The 22,764-nt window shown below is 38.2% G+C and overlaps 1 protein-coding gene across 3 annotated transcripts in view; it reads right to left on the bottom strand.

Moving 5' to 3' along the window:
- Positions 1-22,282: 22,282 nt before the first annotated feature.
- Positions 22,283-22,764, bottom strand: part of LOC147887121 (uncharacterized) — a 189,252-nt gene continuing 188,770 nt past the window's right edge. For all 3 annotated transcript variants that reach the window (XM_087394913.1, XM_087394915.1, XM_087394914.1), the window contains exon 32: positions 22,283-22,577. In XM_087394913.1, the coding sequence (XP_087251039.1) occupies positions 22,457-22,577 (121 nt within the window). In that variant the 3' untranslated portion in view covers positions 22,283-22,456. The remainder of the gene's footprint in view (positions 22,578-22,764) is intronic.

The following is a 22,764-nucleotide window of genomic DNA, read 5'->3' as shown; positions in this document are numbered from 1 at the left end:
GTTTTTGTTGATTATACACCAATTTGTGACTTATTACTTAAGTGGCATAATCATGATATTTATATAATTTCTTTATGCACACAATTTTATGATATGAATGTGTGATGATGTGATTATTTGGAAATAAATCCTTGTGTGATGAGAATTCTGATATGAATATGTGATGATGTAATATTTGTAATATATTTATTTCATGCACACAATTTTATGATATGAATGTGTGATGATGTGATTATTTGAAAATAAATCCTTGTGTGATGAGAATTTTGATATGAATATGTGATGATGTAATATTTGTAATATATTTCTTCATGCACACAATTTTATGATATGAATGTGTGATGATGTGATTATTTGGAAATAAATCCTTGTGTGATGAGAATTTTATTCAGTTGGACAGTCTCCACTCACTTAAAGTAGAGCATTCGCAATGCTTCTCTCACTTTATTCTAACCCTTATCCTTATCATCTCCACTCACTTAAAGTAGAGCATTCAATCTCCACTCGCTTTATTCCAACCCTTATCATAGTGAACACATCGTGCCACTCACTTTATTCCAACCCTTATCCTTATCGTAGTGAACACATCGTGCCTTAGTGCACTTGTATTCTTCCATCCTAGTCTTTCCACAAACACTCTCTTATTTCTTACATCCTAGTCCTTTGAGTAACTTGTATTCTTCTATCCTAGTCCTTCCGCAAACACTCTCAGAGTCTTCTTTCATCCATCCTGATAACCAAGTATTCTTCTATCCTAGTTCTTCCACAAACACTCTCTTCTTTCATCCATCCTAGTGCTTCTCATTAACTTGTATTCTTCTTGTATTCTTCTATCCTAGTCCTTCCGCAAACACTCTCAGAGTCTTCTTTCATCCATCCTGATAACCAAGTATTCTTCTATCCTAGTTCTTCTGCAGACACTCTCTTCTTTCTTGCATCCTAGTGCTTCTCATTAACTTGTATTCTTCTATCCTAGTCCTTCCGCAAACACTCTCAGAGTCTTCTTTCATCCATCTTGATAACCAAGTATTCTTCTATCCTAGTTCTTCCTCCGCAGACACTCTCTTCTTTCTTGCATCGTAGTCCATCTCCCTTTCTTTATCATCTCCCCACCCATGGATGTCCTTGGCATTGTCGAAATTAACAATCTCAAAGAATGGATTGCTGACCAAGGAGCACAGAGAGAGGCCAGAATTCGACAAGGTTCTCCTTTGACACACATGGAGAGAGAGGAATTTGCTGCACAAAGGCACGCAGAGAGGGAGGAGACTCTCAAGATAGCAGACAGTGAAAGACTTCTAAGACGTATGATAAAAGCACGACAAGATCTATTAGACTTCTTAAGTAACCTGCGTTATTGCAGCTCTCGTCATGGGCGATTTGATGCAGATGCTGAGAGAACAATAAGAGCCTCTCAGAGAAATTATAAAGAAACAATTTGTGATTGCTTAAACTTCTTCTTCGCATGTAATTATGTTGAGGATACAGCTGTGGAGGCAGTGAAGGATTGGGTTGTTGAGAAGATAAGAGAGACCAATGATGAGATCTTCTAGACTTAGATAAGAGAGACTGTATTAAGGTATTTTTTGACACCATATGGCTTTGTATTAAGGTGTTTTTTGACACCATATGGCCTTGTATTAAGGTGTTTTTTGACACCATATGGCTTTGAGTAATATGATCTACTTCTTGTACAAATGTGATGTTAAGATGATGTTAAGAGAGACTGTATTAAGGTGTTTTTTGACACCATATGGCTTTGAGTAATATGATCTACTTCTTTACAAATGTGATGTGCTCTTTTTGAAATGTACTCTAGTTTTCATAACATGTCACGCCATTTTTTCTAATTTGATTTTTTAAAATCTTACTTTTTTGTCTCTTTTAACAATGTGATGTACTCTATTTTTAACATCTCACGTCATTTTTTCTAATTTGATTTTTTTTAATCTTCCTTTTTGACTCAATGTTTTGTTTTATAAGAGCCTCTTTTTTTGAAATGTTTTATCCAGAATTATCTCACAAAATGAATTTGGACAATGCAAGAGTCCAAAATTAATGAAATAGGTGTTCTTCGCTTATCCTCATGCATAAGCATAAGCGTGAGCTCATGCTTATCCTTATGCATGAGCATAAGCATAAGCATAAGCTCATGCTTATGCTTATGCATGAGCATAAGAGAAAGGGAAAATAGAGAATAAGAGGGAAAGGAAAGGGGAAAGGAAAGCCGGAAGGGGGAAAGAGAGAATAAGAGGGAAAGGAAAGGGGAAAGGAAAGCGAGAAGGGGGAAAGAGAGAATAAGAGAAGGGGGAAAAAAGAGACATATGCTCATGCTTATGCATGAGCATATGTCTACTTCGCTTATGCTCATGCATAAGCATAAGCATGAGCATATGTCTCATTTTCTTATGCTCATGCTTATGCTTAAGCATAAGCATAAGCATAAGCTCATGCTTATGCATGAGCATAAGAGAAGGGGGAAATAGAGAATAAGAGGGAAAAAGAGGGAAAGAAAGAGAAAAGAAGAGGAAAAGGAAAGAGGGAAAAAGAGGAGGAAATAGATTGAAGGAGGGAAGAAGGAAAGAGTTTGAGGGGAAGAGAGGGTTCCTACGCCCATCACTGCAGCTAACGCTTAAGGCGCTAGCTGCAAGCCAATGCAAATAACAAAAATAATAAAAAGAGAAAGCACTTACCTGAAATAGTACGTCCCGCTCGGTGTTGTGGACTGGCCCTACAAAAGAGAGGAAACAACCCATTTTTTCAAATAAGATGTTAGAGGAAGGAGGAGATTACAAAAGTAACTTCTTGAAAGGAGGAGATTGAGGAGACAAGGAAAGGAGGAGATTGAGGAGACAAGGAGAAAGAGAAGGAAGAGAAATACATAAAAAAGATGTGATTTCTCTTTCTTTCTTGAAATCTCGTTTTTTGATTCAATCCTTTGAAAACAATCATGAAAACTAGTTTACAAGTTTAGCAATACAAGGAGAAGCACTCACAAAACTAAAGCTAACAAACAAACAACCTACATTGTTGAAACAAACTCACCTCTTGAAGAACTTCCTTTCAGGAAAGGAAAGAGGAAAAAGGGTAGAGAGGGAGTACAAGAGCTAGGAGAAGGGTGAGGAGTGGGAAATAGAGTGGGAGGTTGTCGGAAATAGGTGGGAGGTCGTCAAAAATAGGTGGGAGGAGAGATTGGCTTGCTTACTTGAGAGATTAGAGAAGAGGATAAACAAAGCGCCGTGCAATGAGAGTCTCGGGTTTTAACCCACAGCGTCGCTATATAGCGACGTTTTTAATATAGCGATGGAACAGAGCAAAAAGGTCGCTATATAGCGACTCTTACAGACACTTTTTTGTTGTAGCATGAAAAAAAGCTCATAGATGCTATTTTATAACTGTTAATATCTCTTGTTCATGCTTATGTTGTGATTTTATAAGTGTAGATGGAAGGGACGAGTGGAAGCTCGTCCGATGATGCACCAACGCCCGGGAGCACGAAGTGGCTTACTAAGAGGTTATACTATCGTTGCACTCATTGCAAAGCGAGAAGTACGACATCAACTTCGTATTATCATGCGCCACTTGCGGATGTATGGGGAGGAGCCGGAACCAGTACCCACCGTTGGTGTTGCACGTGTTGATGGACCATCGGTAAGTCAAAGCTATTTAAGTTCACTGTCTTATTGTATACCAGGAAATACAAGATCTTATATTTACACGAAATCTTAAAACAGGATGAGGAGGGTGACGAGGGTACGCATATACCTTCTTACTTTCAGCAAGACTATAGCCTCCCGGATGATGACGAGGGTATGGTCAACATGATGGATACCATTTTTAGGGGCACTACATCCCATGTACATGTGATGCCAGAGTCTGAGGTCAAAATGCGAGAGTTGCAATCAACACAATTGTACGAGGGTGCTAGGATGTCTAAACTACGTGCTTGTCTCTCAATCTTGAATCTACAAGTAAAGTATGGGTGGTCGGATACAAGTGTCTCGGCCTTAATGAGGTTAGCTCTTGCATTAATTTGACTCATTATTTAGATATTGTTTGTTTTGAGAATCATCATTTGGATAGTGTATACCGAATCATCATTGTTCGAAGCCTATGTATGTTTTGAATTGTCATAGGTTGCTCCAGAAGATGTTGCCTACACCAAATACCATGCCCGCATCAAGAGATGAAGCGAAAAAGATGCTAACAACGGTGGGTATGGATTATGATACCATCCATGCTTGCCGTAATGATTGTATTCTCTTTTGTCGTGAGCATGGAGCTTTGGCTAGTTGTCCAACTTGTGGGGAACAACGATATAGAGATGACTTGCAGGGTGAGCGGATACGGGTAAAGGTCTTGAGACACTTTCCCATCATTGCAAGAATACAACACATGTTCCGATGTAAATCCATAGCAGAGTTGATGACATGGCATGCATCTCATCGGTCCACTGATGACACATTGAGGATTCCCGCAGATTGTGTAGCTTGGAAGCACATAGATAATCAGTGGCCGGACTTTGCGAGGGAGTCGTGCAACTTACATCTTGGGCTAGCCATGGACGGCATGAATCCTTTCGGGTTACGCTCGACATCTTGGTCGACATGGCCCATAGTCGTGGTGAATTACAATCTCCCACCATGGCTAACAATAAAAAAGTGACACCTCATGCTTGCACTACTTGTGCCAGGAAAGTACAAGGCAAAAAACATGGACATTTACATGGCACCTTTGATAGAGGAGTTACAGATATTATGGAGAGGAGTGCAAGTCTTTGATATTTCTAGAGCTCCTAGACATACCAATGATATTTTGGTCAGGGGTATCTTGATGTGGACCATGCATGACTACCCAGGATATGGAGAGTGCGCAGGTACGTGGTTGTGTCTTTACATGTACAATGAGGGATTATACTTTTTTGACTCTCTTTCGCACGCATGTCTTGTACTAACACATTCATGCACGCGTGCAGGACTTGTTACAAGTGGGTACCATGCTTGTCCTGTTTATGGACCGGCTCTGAAATCGCTTGCACGCTACAACAAACATATGAGGAAAAATGTTTATGAAGGTCATGCTCGATACCTTCCGCTCGACCATCTCGCACGTGGAGGTCAGCTTGATCCACCACCATCATATTTGAAGGCAAGTGACTGGATTCAAGCTTGGAGGGCGAATGGAGAGGAACCTCCTCCTGGTATGAAGAGGCTATCGATCTTTCACGAGCTTCCTTATTGGGGTCAGTTACAAATCAATCATCTCTTGGATCCCATGCATATCTTCAAGAATGTGGGGGCTACTATTTGGGCACACTTGGTTGGTTCCAAGGACTCGAGAGGAGTGCGAGAAGACTTGCGTGCTATGAATAGGATGTCTCGTTTGTGGCCCCAAGTGCATACTTCGGGAAAAGTTATCCTCCCGAAAGCAACGTGGATGCTCTCTACGAGGGAGGAGGCAGCGGTCAAGGCAAACATTGCCTCTTTTCAAACACCGACAGGGTACATGCGTTGCTTGAAAGGAGCATTTTCAAAGGACAATAAGCTTAGTGGGCTCAAGTCCCATGATTGGAACAAGGTCTTACAGGTATTCTAAGTAGAATTAGTGTACCAATAATCATGATGCGTTAGCGTGGTTATTATTATGTTATATTGTTGACATGACTTCATTGTTGCTTTGATAGTTCATCCTCCTAATTACAATAAAAGGGTGCTTACAAGAAGATGTTAGAAATGCTATATTCAAGATCTGTGGTATTGTGAGGTATGCTTACTATCAAATCGCATTGAATGTATTTTCTTCAATTTAAGCTGATTAATCTGTAGACTGATTATGAAAATATCTTACATGGACATGCGAAATAGGTGGATATCTCAAAAAGAGATCTCTATATTGAGCATCGAGAAGGCTAGGGTGGAATCCATCGAAGCCGTATGCTTGCTTGAGAAGCACTTTCCCTCGAGCATTATGACAACTCAAGTCCACTTGCTTGTGCACATAGTTGATGAGGTGGCTATAGCAGGTACCGTTCATAGTCGATGGATATTTTTTCTCGAGCGGTTTATGAAAACTTTAAAGGGATTTGTAAGACAAAGAGCAAGACCGGAAGCAAGCATGGCAGAGGGATGGCTTGTGCAAGAGTCATTAGTATATATCACAGAGTTTCTTGCATCCACGGATCCCGATATGCTGCAAGCTTGGCATAACAAGGATGATGATCGCATCGTTGGCGAGGTTTCCCAAGGAAAAGGGATTGAAAGAAAGATGAGTGAAGAGCAAATGGAGAAATTCAATAAGTTTTGTATCCTCAATAGCCCTGAAATGCAGAAGTGGATTGAGAGATATGAAGTGGCTAAAGCAGAAAGAATAAATGCAAGGACGAGATTCAGAGTAATGTACAGGCGATCACAACCATATCCACGGGATCTGGCTCTTCTCCCTACTCACATGTCACTTGATTGGCTACAACTGGCTCTACGTAAAGCCGAATGTGATGGAGAGACAATAAACGAGCGCGAGCGAGAGTTATCATCTGGATGTATGGTGCATGTAAGTTTCTTACCTCTTGACATAATTAAGTAATTATTTGTGGCAATATATGCTATAAAATAGATGCATCTTCATTGTTTAATGATGATCTTTTACAGTACAAAAAGTATAGTGCATTATGGCAATATGGATGACATTTTCACGTGGAACGCATCGATTCAAAGAGAGTCACGTATGATTGTGGAGTCATGGCTAACTTCACACAAGATAGCCGAGCAAGTGCTTCGGATACCAATCTTCTCTCCTCATAGTTGGATTATTGTAGAACCATACGTGGCATCTATGAAATTGATTTCAGACGATTTACTATTTTCATTCTTGATGTAAAATGGTTTAGAACTATTTACAACGGTCCCCATGTGACAGTGAGAAAAGATAGTAGCGGTCTCTTTGCAATAGACTTCACCAAACATTGGACCGATGAAAGTGATACTTTTGTTCTTCCCGAGCACTGTGAGCAATGTGAGCAGGTGCATACTAATGATTTAATTAATCGAAGCTTTCATTTTTAAAGTCCATTGATACATGTACTTGAGCATAATTTCATATATATAATTGATGACATTTGGCACCCATCTTCAATATAGGTGGTTTTTCATCCAAATTGTTCTGATCCAAGATCGTGGTATGTGATCCAAGTTGCACCACAAAGTAAGAAAATTTTTGAAGATCGAGATGTGGATATGGAGATGCCACTACCAATGCCAGATCCAATTGATGAATCTAGCGAAGAAGATGTAGATCACCATATGAGCCAAGAGGAAGATGCGCATAATGACATCGCACAGGAGGAAGATGGAGATCATGATATTGAGGACGAAGACAACAATCATCAAGAATCACAACACTTCATTGAAGAAGATGATCAAATACTTTTAGGTGAACGTACGATGCTAGAGTACGATGATGATATAGGAGATCAACTCGGTATAGAGTTGGAGATAGACTTGTTTGGTGCCTTAGACTTGGCTCAAGATGAAACAATTGATGTAAATGCTCTTAATTGATTTTTCTCATCTTAAACTTGGACATGAATATATGAGCTTCAAAGGCTTGATGTACATGCTCTCATTTTTTTATTCTCTATGAGCTCAAACATGTATGAAAATTTAAAAAATTTTGTCATTAGAAAAAACTAACTTTTAAGGCCTATATTTTAAAAAAAACCTCTCTGGAAAAACATCGCTATAAAATAGTATATCAGTGTCGCTATATAGCGACACTTAAAAGTCGCTATATAGCGACCTTTATAATAGTCGCTATATAGCAACTTTTAGCAAGAGTCGCTATATAGCGACGCTTTACAAAACTCGCTTTTCATACCGATGATTAACGCTAAGCGGGCGCTAAACATCGATACGTAAACGTTGCAATAGGATCCGTGTGTAGTAGTGTGGCAAATAAGCATATGCCTATCTCCTGAGAAAAAGGAATGCCTCATGTTGAAAATTGTGTTTTGATCCTCTCATCTCTATGTTTCGTAGGACTCTCCATGATGAGAAGGAAAACAATAGGGGCCTCTCCATCCGTTCCTTTTTCATGATATTTATGATTGCTAGCTTTACATACTACCTGCTACCGGGCTATCTCATGACTATATTGACCACCTTCTCATGGGTATGCTGAATTTTCCCTCGTTCCATGACAATGCAACAGATCAGCTTTGGTTTCTAGTGACTTGGTCTGGGTGCTCTCAGCTTGGATTGGGCATGCATTTCTTCCTTTCTGTAGATTCCTCTTATCTCACCCTTTTTTGCCACAGTAAATATAGCCGTAGGATTCTTCATCTTGATTTACATAGTCATGTCCATCCCGTACTGGAACAATCTCTACAATGCAAAAAAATTTTCCATCTATCCATATCATCTCTTCATAAAGATGGGGGCATGTACAATATTCCCACTGGAATAGATAGGAGCCTTAACCTAAATCCGACTATGTATACTAAGCAAGGTCAAGTCCATCTCAACGTGTGGTTTGCTCTTACATACAGGATCATCTTTTGCTTACTTTAAAATTACTTTATATTGGTTACAACTCCTTGCAATGGAATAGCTAAGGATGTGCTCATGATTGCATACCTGCATTACCATAACCCACCACGAGCACGCAAGCCATTTTTGAGATATATTTTTGAATGATTTTAGCAATGGAGCTATAAGCTCAAAGGGAGCTCATGCTATGGTGATGAACAAGTAGCATCAACCAGATTCGGAATGCCAATAAGTGGGAAAAGTGGGAGAAGATCCCTCAGTGGGTGGAGACTATTTTCAAGGATGATCAGGCAACGCTTTGTCCCATTGATTTCCCCTCTTTGAGACATTCAATGCAAGACCCATTCACTGCTTGGTACTTTCTTGTAGATGATCGAATCATGGGAACTATGGGTGTAATCAAGTAGGACCCTGAACCGGATGAGTTGCATTATCATTCCATGGATATTGTGGGCTACAAACAGGAAAACAAAGCAGAAGCTCTGCAATACAATTTCATTTCCATAGTCCCTTCTACGATTGTAGAAGCCCATTATTCCATAGATGTTTGCGGTCTCCACGCTCAACACAAATTTGCACTGTGCCCGATTAGAGAAGTTCATAATAGAGCATCACGTTAGAGACCAAGCTAAGTTCACGTCAAAGGTTTGAACCCGACGCATCTATCCTAATGGATGCCAAGCTTTCGTTATCTATATCTTCGAGCTATGGCTTAGTAGGCTCAGTGGACTCCTCGTAGTGTATCACTCCAGGGACCTCTCGAAATGTTTTGGTGCAAGGATAAACAAATACTTGAGCGAGTTGATCCAAAGGGGACATTGTGGTAGCACTCCATCTTTAATCGATAGTGGAGAACCATCTATAATTTAGGAGTTTGAAGGCCAGCCAAGATGCACATCAATGGGATGCTGGTCCTTGCTTGTCAAATGCTAAAATGCTTGCAAGCTTAGTGTGCATGGGATTTTCCTCAAAGCATGAGGAAGGGGCAAGTCTTGCTAGGAATTTTGAATTGGATTGTGTTTCCGATAACAAAGCTGAAAGCTTTATAGTCATAGAGTCATAGGGGGAGAGCGGCGTTGTTGCGTAACAAATTGATCATCATAATTTTTCAAAACTCAACTGGAAGTGACATAATGTCATGAAGAAGGTTGTGGGCTAGGTTTGACGAAAAGAGAAACACATTGACACAGCCCTTGGGTACCAGGGTAAGCCATGAATGGAAATATGCTTCAAACTCTTGAATATAACTTGACTGGTGATATTATTAGCGTGCCGGTGAGACAAGATTCCACTTCAGCTGGGGGGGGCCTATGTTGACACTGTTCTTCAACTCAACGTGCCTTTCATTCACTTCTACGAAGCAAACATCATGTTAGCTCGTGGGAAACTAAAAACAACAAAGCCAAGCAGGAGTTTCAGCATCAACAACTTAGAATTTGTTATTGCATTCCAATCCAATACATAATTTTGTACTTTGTTCACACATTCTAGTATCAATTTTCTTTTTTGAGTTGCAATTACTTCGAACAATTTAGCACCGCTCCACTTCTCTATAACTTTGCCTTGCAATACAACATTTGGAGTAAATTCAAAAGAGAATGGCCATGTCATGTTTGAAAATATTGTGGCCACAACAATGGTAGAAAAAACTCCATGGCAAATCTTGAGTGTTAGATCAAGCAATTCCCCTTTGGATATAAACAATTTCCAAAGCATGCTCACAAAGTCTTCCTCCTCTTATGCAATCATTATTGACGTATTACACCATTTCCATAATATTTTTGGGAGCTCTTTCACTTTGATACGCTATAATGGCTCCACAATAACAAAGAAGGCCTCCATAGGCAAAATTGGGCAAGCAAAAAGATACACTCTATTTGAAGATGAGTCCACACCAACTTGGTTGATTTCTCCTTTGATTGGAGTGAACAGCAATTGTACATATTGCAAATGGGCGGAAGGAGATATAAGGTTGCTAAATGAGTTTGTGTTAACACATTTCAATTTACATGCCAAAATTATTGCTAGTCTTCACCAAGCACTTCAACTAGAGAACAAGTCAACACTCCAAAGCACAAATCTAAGCAAAATTTAAAAGTTGAGGAGAACAACATTTGACAATAGCCATGTTGCATATCCAGTAAATTCAATGGTCCAAACCTCATCAAGTTTACGATCTATGCCAAACCATAGTCCACAACTTGAAATGCAAGGACAAAGTGCTCATACCAAGAAGAGAAAAAGAGAACATCCTTCATTACATGCAGAATATGAAGAAAGGATTAAGGACAAACCATGTTTCCCATGTGTCTCTTGTGGCTTATTGAAATTTTGCCGTGCAATTAATAATTTGACACCAAACATAAGATCACTACAAGGCAGACATTCTAGGGGACAAAAGCCTACTAAGTGCAACAATTATGTGCCTTCAAGAGCTTCACAAGAACAACTCCTCAAAAATTGAGTTGCCAATGTTCACTGAATCCATAGAAGAAATATTAGGACCAAGAAAAGCAACTTGCTATAAAAACTATGTTCAACTAATGCACAACAAATACATTATCAGTCGGGGGTGCCGAATTCTTCTCGCAATATTTGATAACAACTCCGTAAACACATTTGCTATAATCAACATATACAAGCCGCCCCAAACTCCCACCACAACACTGATTGCTATGTTGAATGTAATTCTCCAGGGCTTGAAGCGCAGCACAACCACAACTATTGTAGGTGAGTTCAACATCAACTAGAACTCCTCAAACTCAAGCACTACACAACTTCATAAATTCATGAGGAGTTTCCATATGACACAATTGATTCGAGTGCCAACTACTACACAGGATCGACTCTTGACCATATTTGGATAAAAAACCCCAAAGTCCACAAAATCTATGGAGCTAATTACATTTATTGGTCCCCTCTTTACACAACACTAGATCTCCGAACAGGGCAGGCCTTTTGAATGAAATTCACCTTGTTATAAAAGCTTCACTTGCAAAATTCACCTAGGGTCACAGTGCAAAGGTCGCTGCTGCCAAAGGATTGCTCCATTTGTTTCTCATTGCTTTTGGAGGTTTCTCAGTGCTTTTGCAGTGGTCACTACCACCAATTCTCGATTGCAAATTCTCCATTGCAGCCACGCCAAAAGAGCTGTGGTCCACGCATACATCTACTATTTTTTATCACAGGGTCAATGCAGCGTCAGACAAATACGCGCGGTCGGACCCTCCGTCACTCGTCCTGCACGCGCGAATACGGTCGAGTCTGGACAATCTGGTGGCGAACAGCGAGGTTTAGAAAAGCCTTGCCTTGTTATTCGCCATCACATTTGTCCCGATTTCTAAGAAATTCATGCACTTTGCAATGCCTCTATGACGATTTGCGCCGTTCGATAACTGAGTATCATTTTAGAATTAGGCCTTGGCTGGAACTCGATTGAAGTCAACAGTGTTCATCAGCTAGCCCCTCACCATTGAATTCATCGAGAGGGATACACTCGACGAAGGATCCTTATCCATTGTACTCGTGAGGGCTATCCTGATGTGTGAAACGGGATGATTGTAGCAGACACCTGTGTACCCTGACTTCAATATATGTGTACGATAGAGGCTACACCCCTTTCCCATCATCAAAGCGATTCCAGTGCGAACTTTTCTCGGTCACTCAAAAGTACTCCCGTCGCTAGCCATAAGTTCAGCATACAGCAGTGAATCTTATTTTCGTTCTTTACTAGATATTTCTTACTAAGCATTGACATAGACGTTCATGTCTTTGCTGTTGTAGACGCTCTTTATCGTCAGCACAATGGCAACCAGCGCCTCCACTTTAAGCGGGGTTTACTTTACCAAGAACACGAACTTATTGCTTCTCAGCTTTGTCCTTGTAAGTCTTTGGTTTCCGCAAGCCTTTTGCGACTTAGTCCCCGTGCTCACCACCTTCTATACATACTCAGCTCCTCAGGACTGTTCACCGCAAAATGGTGATGCGGCCACCTGGAGTTATACTGAGTGTGCCTGCATTGACATTCCACTCTACGAACGTGCTGGTTTGTAGGCAGCCGTGGAGCACGTAACTACTAACTCAAAATTGAAGCTGAATCCTACTATTTTATCGAACCTTTAAGGAAAAAAGCGAATGAGTAAAATAGTGGACATGAGACACGCCTCGGTTCGACCCGATCCTCCCTGCAAATGTCACGGGTAGTGATTTATTATTGTAGATTTTGTGATGTCCATATTTTGAAAGCTGAAGTCCAACAAATACGTGAATAAGGTGATGCAATAACTGATCCTCATTGTAGTAATTTATACAATATTGTCACATGGACTACAACCATATGAATATAGGTATAGTCATCGTTCAATCTTGTGTCCATCTTGGATTTCGTTGCTCCCTCTCATCGACAACATGCATTAAATGAGAGGAATATTGTTGTAAGAATTCAGATTAAAAATGAAAAATTATAATATATAATATATAACTATTATAACCACACATAGTGTGGGCAGGGAGGCAGCGCACTTCGTTTCCTAAAGAGTAATAATCCGAGAGAACAGGCCCTTCCTTGGACACCGAGATAACACCGAGAATATTAGTGCGGAGGATAAGTCTTGCGAGTGGATAAGAAACTAGAATATTACTTAAATGTTAATAGTCATAATTGTAGTCGAACATCGAGAGACAATATCCCAAAAAGTTGCCAATATGAGCCTAAGAGGATTTGCGTGCGTCCTTGAGTGGGATGATTCCAACATTCTCAGGTCGTCAGTAGACTCTCGAAATTAGAAAAAGAGAACTATCATCAGAGAACTTCCGAAGTACAGCACATAACATTCTCTCTCTCCACTTGACTAGCATGACCTGCCTCTCCAACCTCAAAAAAATGAGAGTCTCGAGGGGGTCGCTCATCATATGTAACCCTATCATGTGAGTTCAATAGAAGGATATTTTTAATTTCTAGATTTTACAAAAGTTAATTTACATAAGGGGTTATTTAAAAAAAATTTGAAAAAAAATTACAGATTTGTATAGAAAAAGGGTACATCTTATTAATGGAAATTTTCCAGATAAGGGATTTTAGAAATAGGCCTTGAACGCACGTGATATAGAGGGTTTATACATAGTGACCCCCCTGAGATGAGAGTATGAACATTGTAATAAGTCGAGCTTTTAGGCTTGTGAGCATAAGGTCATTGCGAGGCTCTCCAAAGCTTCACATGCCAAGGCTATGCCACGCTGGGCTTCATCTCTTCAAGACCGTTGCTATGCTTATGTGCTAGCAACTGCTTAAACACCAAATCCATCTTGGCTGCCTATAGCTGCTTAACACCAAATCCTAAAGGCTAGTTGGCTTCTAACAATCTCACCGTAGTGTATCCACTGTAGCTAACGTGATGCATGGAGTGATCGATGAGCATCATTCCCATATAGCTCTAGTCATTCAATTGTCTCGAAACCTCAAATGAATTCGATGCCACAACATACTCAAGGACATTCCTTTGGAAAACTAATGAGTTCAATGAACATGTTTAAAAGAAATGCCATGTCCAATATATTACAAAGCATAATAGTTCACAAGGCAGTCAACATTTCACTTTATAAATGAACATGCAAGAGAAATATGATCAATGAGTCACCAATGGGAAAAGAAAGCTATGAGGCACAAAAAGAATGTAAGTATTAAGAGGTGACGAATCATGGCACCAATTCCAAAACCCAAGAAGCATGTAATCATATATGAACGGAATATAAAAGAAACTATAATCAAAGTTTGTTGTAAGAAACTTTACCAATGTGTGAAAGATGGAGGTTAAAAATATAGCAAGAGGCTGCTATACAAAGCAAGGCCATAAGGAAATGGTGAGCTATCCAAGAAGATGGTATTCCATCCATGGACTGATGGCTTAGTTATGGGAAAAATGAATTGCACACTAGGGAAACCAAATGGCTACACGGTAAGATTGTTTACCTCATAAAAAATTATACAGTTCGAGAGTTGATGTAGCATTTAGTATGAATTTCACATTTAGTATGAATTTAGTACTTCATAAAAAATTATACAGTTCGAGAGTTGATGTAGCATTTAGTATGAATTTCACATTTAGTATGAATTTAGTACTTCATAAAAAATTATACAGTTCGAGAGTTGATGTAGCATTTAGTATGAATTTCACATGTATTGCTTGTTTCCTTACATGGTGAAGAGTCCATTGGAGGAAGCACAAACTCCTAGAACAAATCTAATACAGAGTATACATTGTACCTAGTTATATGCTGAAGGATAAAATTCAAAATAACCTAGTATTATGCTTGTGTTGCTTACATGGCAAATACATTGGCACAAAGTGAAACGCAACATGCTTACATGGTCAGTAGGCTCATACAATAGGATCACCATGGTGAGTTGACATGGTTGATTTGAGCCATCATGATGGTTAACATCATTGGTTTGAGCTACTGTGTGATTATTAATATGGTTGGTTTGATCCATCAAGGTGTTTGTCATGGATGGTTTGAGCTATCACAGTGATTGAGGTTGTTGTTTTGAGTGACTAATCATGGCTAATTTGAGCCATCCCCTTGGTTGATTTAGTTATTTGATCCATTATAATGGTTGACGTGGTTGTTTTGATTCATTGTAATGGTTGACATCAATGGTGTGAGAATTTCAGATGGTTGATGTGCCTAGTCTGATCTTGTGCAATGTCAAATCTCCTCCATCTAGAACCATGCACAAAGCATCAAGTAGAGCATTGCAAAACTACCATGTGCCACAATTCATATGAGTTAAATAGGAGCTACAAAAATATCAAGGCAAGTTGAAAAATGAGTCCCTCCACTGTGCTAATTATCACGTTGCTAAAAACATTGGACAAGCACGTGGGTTATTACACATCATTGTGATCCCATCGCCAATTTTTTAATTCCACCCACCAGCACTCATCCCATAGCACCCCCAAAATAGTTCTATGATTAGCTATACCCAACCAAAACCAACCACCTAAAGCCAAAATCCCAAAAATTGACTGCAGCACACAACCCCAAAACTCCAACACCTATCTCAAGACCAAGTAGGAACTTAACTCAAAACCTTGACCCAAACTTGAACTCGTCCTTGTTCTCAATCCTAAATGAAAAGCCATACTTTAGGTTAAACCCTACCCAAACTCTCCACATCTCCAAAACTTGATCTGGACCCCAAAGTAAGACCTTGACCTTGATGAAGATGTAGAACCAAATGAAAAAATTGAACAATTGACAAAAAATCAAGAGTCCAAAATCTTGATCCAAAACCCTAGACTTGGACACAAACCTAGACAATCATAATTGGGTTGAAATGGTAGAAAACATCCCGAACACAAATCCAAAATCTTGATCTAGACACTAGAACATTCTACGTGAAAATGATAAGAAATTTTCTACACATACATTGCTAGGGAGAGAATTAGTTAGCCTACTATCTTCTTCAATGTGCATGAGCTTGTCCACTTTTACACAAGGGATTAAGTAGATGAGACATCCTCCCTCTTGAATAGTAACCATGGCAATGATATTTTATAATTATTAAAATTCAAGGAAGGCTACTAGATTCTTGCTCAATCATATGGCATATAGACATCAGCCCCATACCACTCCACTCCTTTGATCATACAGTGAAACCTATTTATGTCACTAAGAAGAACATGCTTCCATATAAGAGTGTTACTAAAGAGGCTTTCACCACTCATACAGATTGTACTCTAGTTCTAATTGCACTATTTATTGTTTTTACTCATTGAAAAGACTGGTGACACTTGATCTCTGTTCACTCTTTTACTAAGCACCCCCCATAAAGGCATCCATTGGTGCATAATCATTTGTGATCTCCATCATCTCTAAGCCCTTGTTCTCCATACTACCAAGCAATTTTGAGTCTACAAACCCATACTCTCCTTACATCCTTGCCTTTTCCTTCTTCTCCTATGCAAAATCGGAAAGGATACTACAGATTCATTCCATGTGAAACATCATACATACATTTATAGCTTTTACATCAATAGTAGATGCCCTTCTACTTGGTAGGATTCTTTAACATCGATAGCTAGATTGTACTTGATAGGATTCATTAACATGAAGTAGCTCACCATTATTATGTCCATTTATCAGATTAGGAATTGTTTAAGGGTGGTATGTTAGGCCCTCTCTCCTCTTCTTGCTTTATCTCTTGTTTTGGCCTTCTCTCTGGTTTGTTAGCCTTAAAACTTTGCACATTTGGCCTTCTCTAGTTTGGTTGTGATAGTCCAAATTCTTGTTTATCTTCATTAAGACCTTTATTTGGTGCATTAGTTTATTCGTTACATTTACAGGTAGAGAATATGTAACAAGTCTACTATTTCTTTTTGAGCTCACGATTTTGGATGCAAGTGAGAAACCACATATTAAGCATGTGAAGTTACAGCTTGAATTGGCAACTAATTCATGCCCCTCACTATGAAGGGAAGTTTTATTCTCTACAAGAAGTATGGGGTTGGAAAGGCGCTTAGCATTGGTTTGTATTGAAAATTTCTTGAGGAAAGAAAAATGACAATCCACTTTGGTTTTAATATAGAAATGGCTAAATCCACTAAGGTGGCTAGGAAAAGAATCCTGCTATAGAAACTACTTGAACTAATAATAAAGGGGAGAGCAAGTCTCATTCGTTAATCATGTAGAAATGCTACAAGAACTTGGATATATATGAATGAAAAAGACAACAAACACCAGATTGAGGTGAGAGTCCCTTGGAAATGATTTGAAATAAGTGTCCAATCTCCTGGGAAAGTATGTCTTCCTCCTGTTTTTCATAAAAGTTTTTGTTTACCTCTTTTTTCTCGTCTTTCATTTTCTCTTTTATTTTCTATGTACATTTTTTGTCTTTAGAACAACAAAAAAACTAAATTTGTATGATTGGACTTATTCTAGTCTTACAAAGGTATATATAAATCCCCTGGGAAAGTCATTGTACACAGACTAGGAGAGTGAGGACGCAGCTATAAGTGTATCCATATCCTCCTCCAGGAATTGTGTGTGATGCTCATGCATACGAGAGAACGGTGTATCCACACCACTCTCACGTCATATGACTCCATCCGAGGAATGTTGATTTAAAACAATGCAATGTGAATCCGATCTCTCTTGCATGAATGTGTTAGTGGTTCAAACTAGCTGAGATGGGAACTCGATGGGCAACCAAAAGGGACCTGGCAATGGCAACCATGCCTCGAGCCCCCTTGAGAGGGGGTTTGAATTGGGAAGTGCCTAATCAACCCTTTGTCCTAAGGACCTGAAAGGAGATTGAAAATGCTCAACCTTACAAAAGGGCCAACGAAAAGCCGAGTTTGTGTTGATAAGCACTCTTCCTCCCAACATGGATTGAAACCCGAAGAGAATGCAATAGCATTAAAGGTCTTGAGTTGGCTATCATCAAATTAGGGGTTTCCCAACCTGTCAAAAAAGGTGGATCGAAGGCTCAAATGCTGTCTTTTATCATTTTTAAGAATGCCATGCAAAAGCGTTGGATCTACACCAAACCTCCCTTATCACACTTTAAATCGATGATCACCTTTTGAGTATATATGTATAAGGTCTCGTATGCATTCTCCTTGTTCACATTTTTCCTCATTTAGAACTGCTGGTCTGATGCCCAAGCTCCCTGCTGTTGCAAAACTTGTCAAGGTTTGGCCTTTCATATTGACTATATGTAATTCATTGGGGTACTTTAGGATTCTTCAGGACTATCGCCTTTCATATTGACTATATGTAATTCAATGGGTTACTTTGGGATTCTGGGATTCATACTAGTCCAAGTACTACTGACATTGTGAAGCTCACCATGTACTAAATTGAGAGCATGGCAATCTTTATCAACATCCATCAGCTTTGATACCAACGCATTCATTTTTTCTCAACTAATTGGCATTCTCATTTAACTTTGTAAATATGAACTAGTATACCCTCATACTTATGCCTACAGTAAGTTATTACACACTCTTTGTGTGGTAACTGTGGTGGTGAATTGTTCCACAAATACATGCATTGACTCAAATCTTATACTTGATCTAACTGAATTAAATTTAGGATGATAAATATAAATCTACGATAAGCTATTACACACTCTTTGTGTGGTACCTGCGGTGAATTGTTCTACAAATACATGCATTGACTCAAATCTTATACTGGATCTTACCTTCATTGTTGACAGATATGAGATCTAAATAGTCCAACTAGCTCTTAGTAGATGCTTCCTATGGGACCTTTTCTTAGCCAATTCGTCCATTATACACTTCCTTTTGCACAACCACGCATCCATTAGAGTATCTTTCATGATTTGTATTTTTCTTTACAAGAAATCTCCTCATTTAAAGCAACATTTTCCATTGGAAATTGGATGGTTTCCACAATACTCTTTGCCATGCAAATAATGTTTTAATATTGCCTTGCAATTCTTTATTTTTGTCTAAAGACTAAGTTCCTCTTCCCTTTTTTATCATCATGACACTTACATTGAGCATAAATGATGTTCAGTGTTGATTCCAAGTCTCTAGAATTCTAATCCTTGCATCTCTTTCAAAAACCAAAGATTATAGTATGTACGAAGAACGTTATTACCATGATCTTGTAACATTCTTCACTATCCTAACACACCATTCTCATCCTCATACAAAAACTTGATAAAACTTGTCAACCCATGGAATTAGGAAGCTTCTGAAGAGATTGGATCTTAAGGATACATCTTCCAACCATAAGTCCATACCTTGATTTCAAACACTGTTGACATCACATTCGCTTGCTAAAAGGATTTGTTCCTGGTTTGAAAAAGAGCATTCTTTACATTGATTTGAACCGAGTGTCCAATTTTCTCTTACTCCCAACACTCAATCTAGTTTCAAATAATCTTTATCTAATATAAACTTAGCAACAACATTTGCAACAAAACAATACAAAATTCTCAAACTAAAACTTCAACACATCAAAGAAAAACCTCTATAGACAACAAATCACCTATACATAGAAATCTGAGAAAACATAGTACATTAAATGTCCATAGACAAAAAATAGCTATAATAAACAAAATATGAACATTAATAGATTTCACAAAACATCTATACAAACACCAAAATATAAATATTCACAAAAAATGACACAATCTTAGATACAACATAGTTAGCAAACAACAACAAGCATAACACAACCAATGGAATATGCACACCATGAGAACTCCTTGTCCAAAACACATAATTGAAACATACTACTAGATCCTTCACAAGGAACAATACAAGGTCCATATGCGATTCAAAATCCTGGGAGGCATTTTTCTTTTATACAATCATACTCAAATATGTAACATGTCTATCCCACATTAACAACATATTCCCTTCTTGTCTAAATAAAACATAAGGCTTGAGGCTCACTAAAAACTGAACCTTGAATATGTTTAAGAAGCTTGCCTTCTTCAGTATACTCCACTCTTCTCCATCAAACCTGCTGCCTTCGTACAATTGAAATGCTACATAACATTTCAAAATATACTTTGAATCAGGCAATATGTGTATATATATATTTATCCAAATCTCTATCAATCTGAAAAAGGGGCCCTTTTTAAGTCCAATTATTTTGTAGTGAACAAGGTGTCCCACCTTTAATACCACTAGAAATTGCAAGCAAGAATGTGATCTTCATGAAGAGGGAAAATCAATATGCTATCTAAAAAATGCAACCAAATTTTGGGTAAATGAAGGGAAAACAAACTTCATAAGGAACAGAGAAGAAAGCGTGTACATAACTATTGGATGCATGGAAAAAGAGTATAACAATGAGCACATTCAATGAAAAATTTCACAAGGTAAATGTAGTTATGTAAAACACAATAATCACAAATCTTAAGACCCATAAGTTCCATATGAAGCCACTAAAAGGATCAAAGAATGTGATCTATACTATTAATAACACTAGAAATCCAATCTAAGGCAAAATATCAACACACATGGATAAATTTATAGATTACATTAATGGTCTTATATTACTTTAAATTACATGAGTCTGTCATGAATAATTAAGATGGGAAAATAAAAATTGAGTAACTTCTTATGAAAATAGACTTCTTATGAAAGACAAATCAAGGGTCTCATGTTAAAGAGGGGGAAAGTAACACCATTTGGATTATGCATACCTCTACAACACTTACATGCACGGTGTATAGAATATCAACCAATGATATTTTCAAAATTGAGGCATAAAAATATACAACCTGAACTACAAAATCTTGACACAATCTCAATTAGACAATAAATTAAAATGTATGGAGATATGCTCACAGAAGAAACACAAATTAATCATTACATTTCGATTCCTGAGAATGACTGTAATCGATATTTTTAAATGGACTTAATCGATATGAGGTATTCACTCGATCTAAACAAGAAAGTGTGCCTCTCGAATAATATTGGGTAAAATCTGTAACACCGACAATTATCTATTAAATAATTACCAACAAATCCAATTTACGATATGATATAATATGAGGAATTCACTTGATCTACACAAAAAATTGTGAATCTTGAATAAAATTACGTAAAACCCATAGCACTAGCAATCGTTTGTTGAATAGATTACCAACAAATGTAGTATGATACAATATGAGGCAGTCAATAGACAAAAAAATGTGCACCAAGACACTATGAGGAAGGTAGTTGAGAGAGACGATGTTCTGTAGAGAGAGCATGGATAATGTAAGCCCTAAAAATGCATTCAAATGAAGGTACATCTACTTGTGAGATGATGAGCAAGAGCACGAATAATGTAAGCCCTCCTAAAGATGTATTCAAATGAAGGTCCATCTACTTGCTTGATGATGAGAATTTGGGTTAGAGAGTATGATCATGGGTTTATGCAATATCTCAATGAAATAATCAAGCTTTTACTCAAAAAGGATTGGAAACCTAGCAATGAAAGTTGAAGTACTCCATGCAGTCATGCAAAGGGTTTATGACCACTACCACGAGACCCAAAGTCGTATCGAATAGTTAAAGGCACAAAGCAAATATTAACAGCAACAATGAACCCAAAAATAGAGGGTAATACAAAGAGCAACCATTGTGCCACAAGCAAAGAGGGTAGTTTCCAAATAACCTAATGATTTTCGTGAAGTCCTCTACTCGGATTTAGCAATGCAAAACCAAGTCCAAGGCATGTGTGAATTCCTAGGCATAATACATATATTCTGATTATGAACAAAGCAATCAAGATGAATGATTTATGACTCTAATTCTACAATTTATTGTTTATCATGTCATAATTCATTTACAAATCATGAACTTTTGAAAATAGATGCATCATGCTTGATCTGTTTCAAGCTTTAAGTTTACAAACCATTTATTCCCTATATGTTTTGCCATCTTGTGCATGTCTATAAAACAAACCATCTACATTTGTACATGTATACTTTCATAATAAAGAAATAGGAGACCACAAAAAGGCGACATTTCTAAACATTTGAAAATGAAATCCAAACTTTGCAATGTTTCCAAACCCATTCCTAACCATGTTGTTTCCAAACACTTGGCCATGTTATCACACGCAGGACTAGTTGTTTCCAAACACTCGGCATTGTTATCACGCACAGGACTACAAAAGTGAATTCCCTTCTGCACAGAGAGAGAGAGAGAGAGAGAGAGAGAGAGAGAGAGAGAGAGAATTTGAATTATAATTATAATAATTTAGGATCACCCTTTGGAATTTACAATATCATCACCAAAAAATAATAAGGATATATGTTACAAGGAATAAAGATGTGGACCTATGCACAAGTATCTTTGAGATCGCCCTTTGAAAGTTTACAATGTTGTTTCCAAAGTAAAGATAAATAAAGAATGCGGACTTGTGCACAACTTGGCTGCTTATTGAAGACCAAAACCAGTTGAATTAGAAATGGCCAATTTTAACCTATTCTCTAGCTTGGCCTTCGATGTATAATCTGGCAACATTAAAACGTTGAAGCACGTATGGGATGTTGGCAACCTGTGAATAATTCAAACATAGACAAGTTATAAGACTTGTTATTTTGCCTATTAAAAAAAGAACCCCTTCAACTCTACCTACACAAGTTATAAGACTTGTTATTTAGACACGTTATAAGACTTGTTATTTACCCTATCAAAAAAGAATCCCTTAAACTCTATTTGACTCGAGCATATTTTATATGAAG

Source organism: Dipteris shenzhenensis, chromosome 23 (genome assembly GCF_047967505.1).
Source record: "Dipteris shenzhenensis isolate YYH24624 ecotype China chromosome 23, Dip_SZ_1.0, whole genome shotgun sequence".
In the NCBI taxonomy this organism is placed as follows: domain Eukaryota; kingdom Viridiplantae; phylum Streptophyta; class Polypodiopsida; order Gleicheniales; family Dipteridaceae; genus Dipteris; species Dipteris shenzhenensis.
Note: the sequence above shows the minus strand (reverse complement) of the source record. Positions and strands in the feature narration are given on the sequence as shown.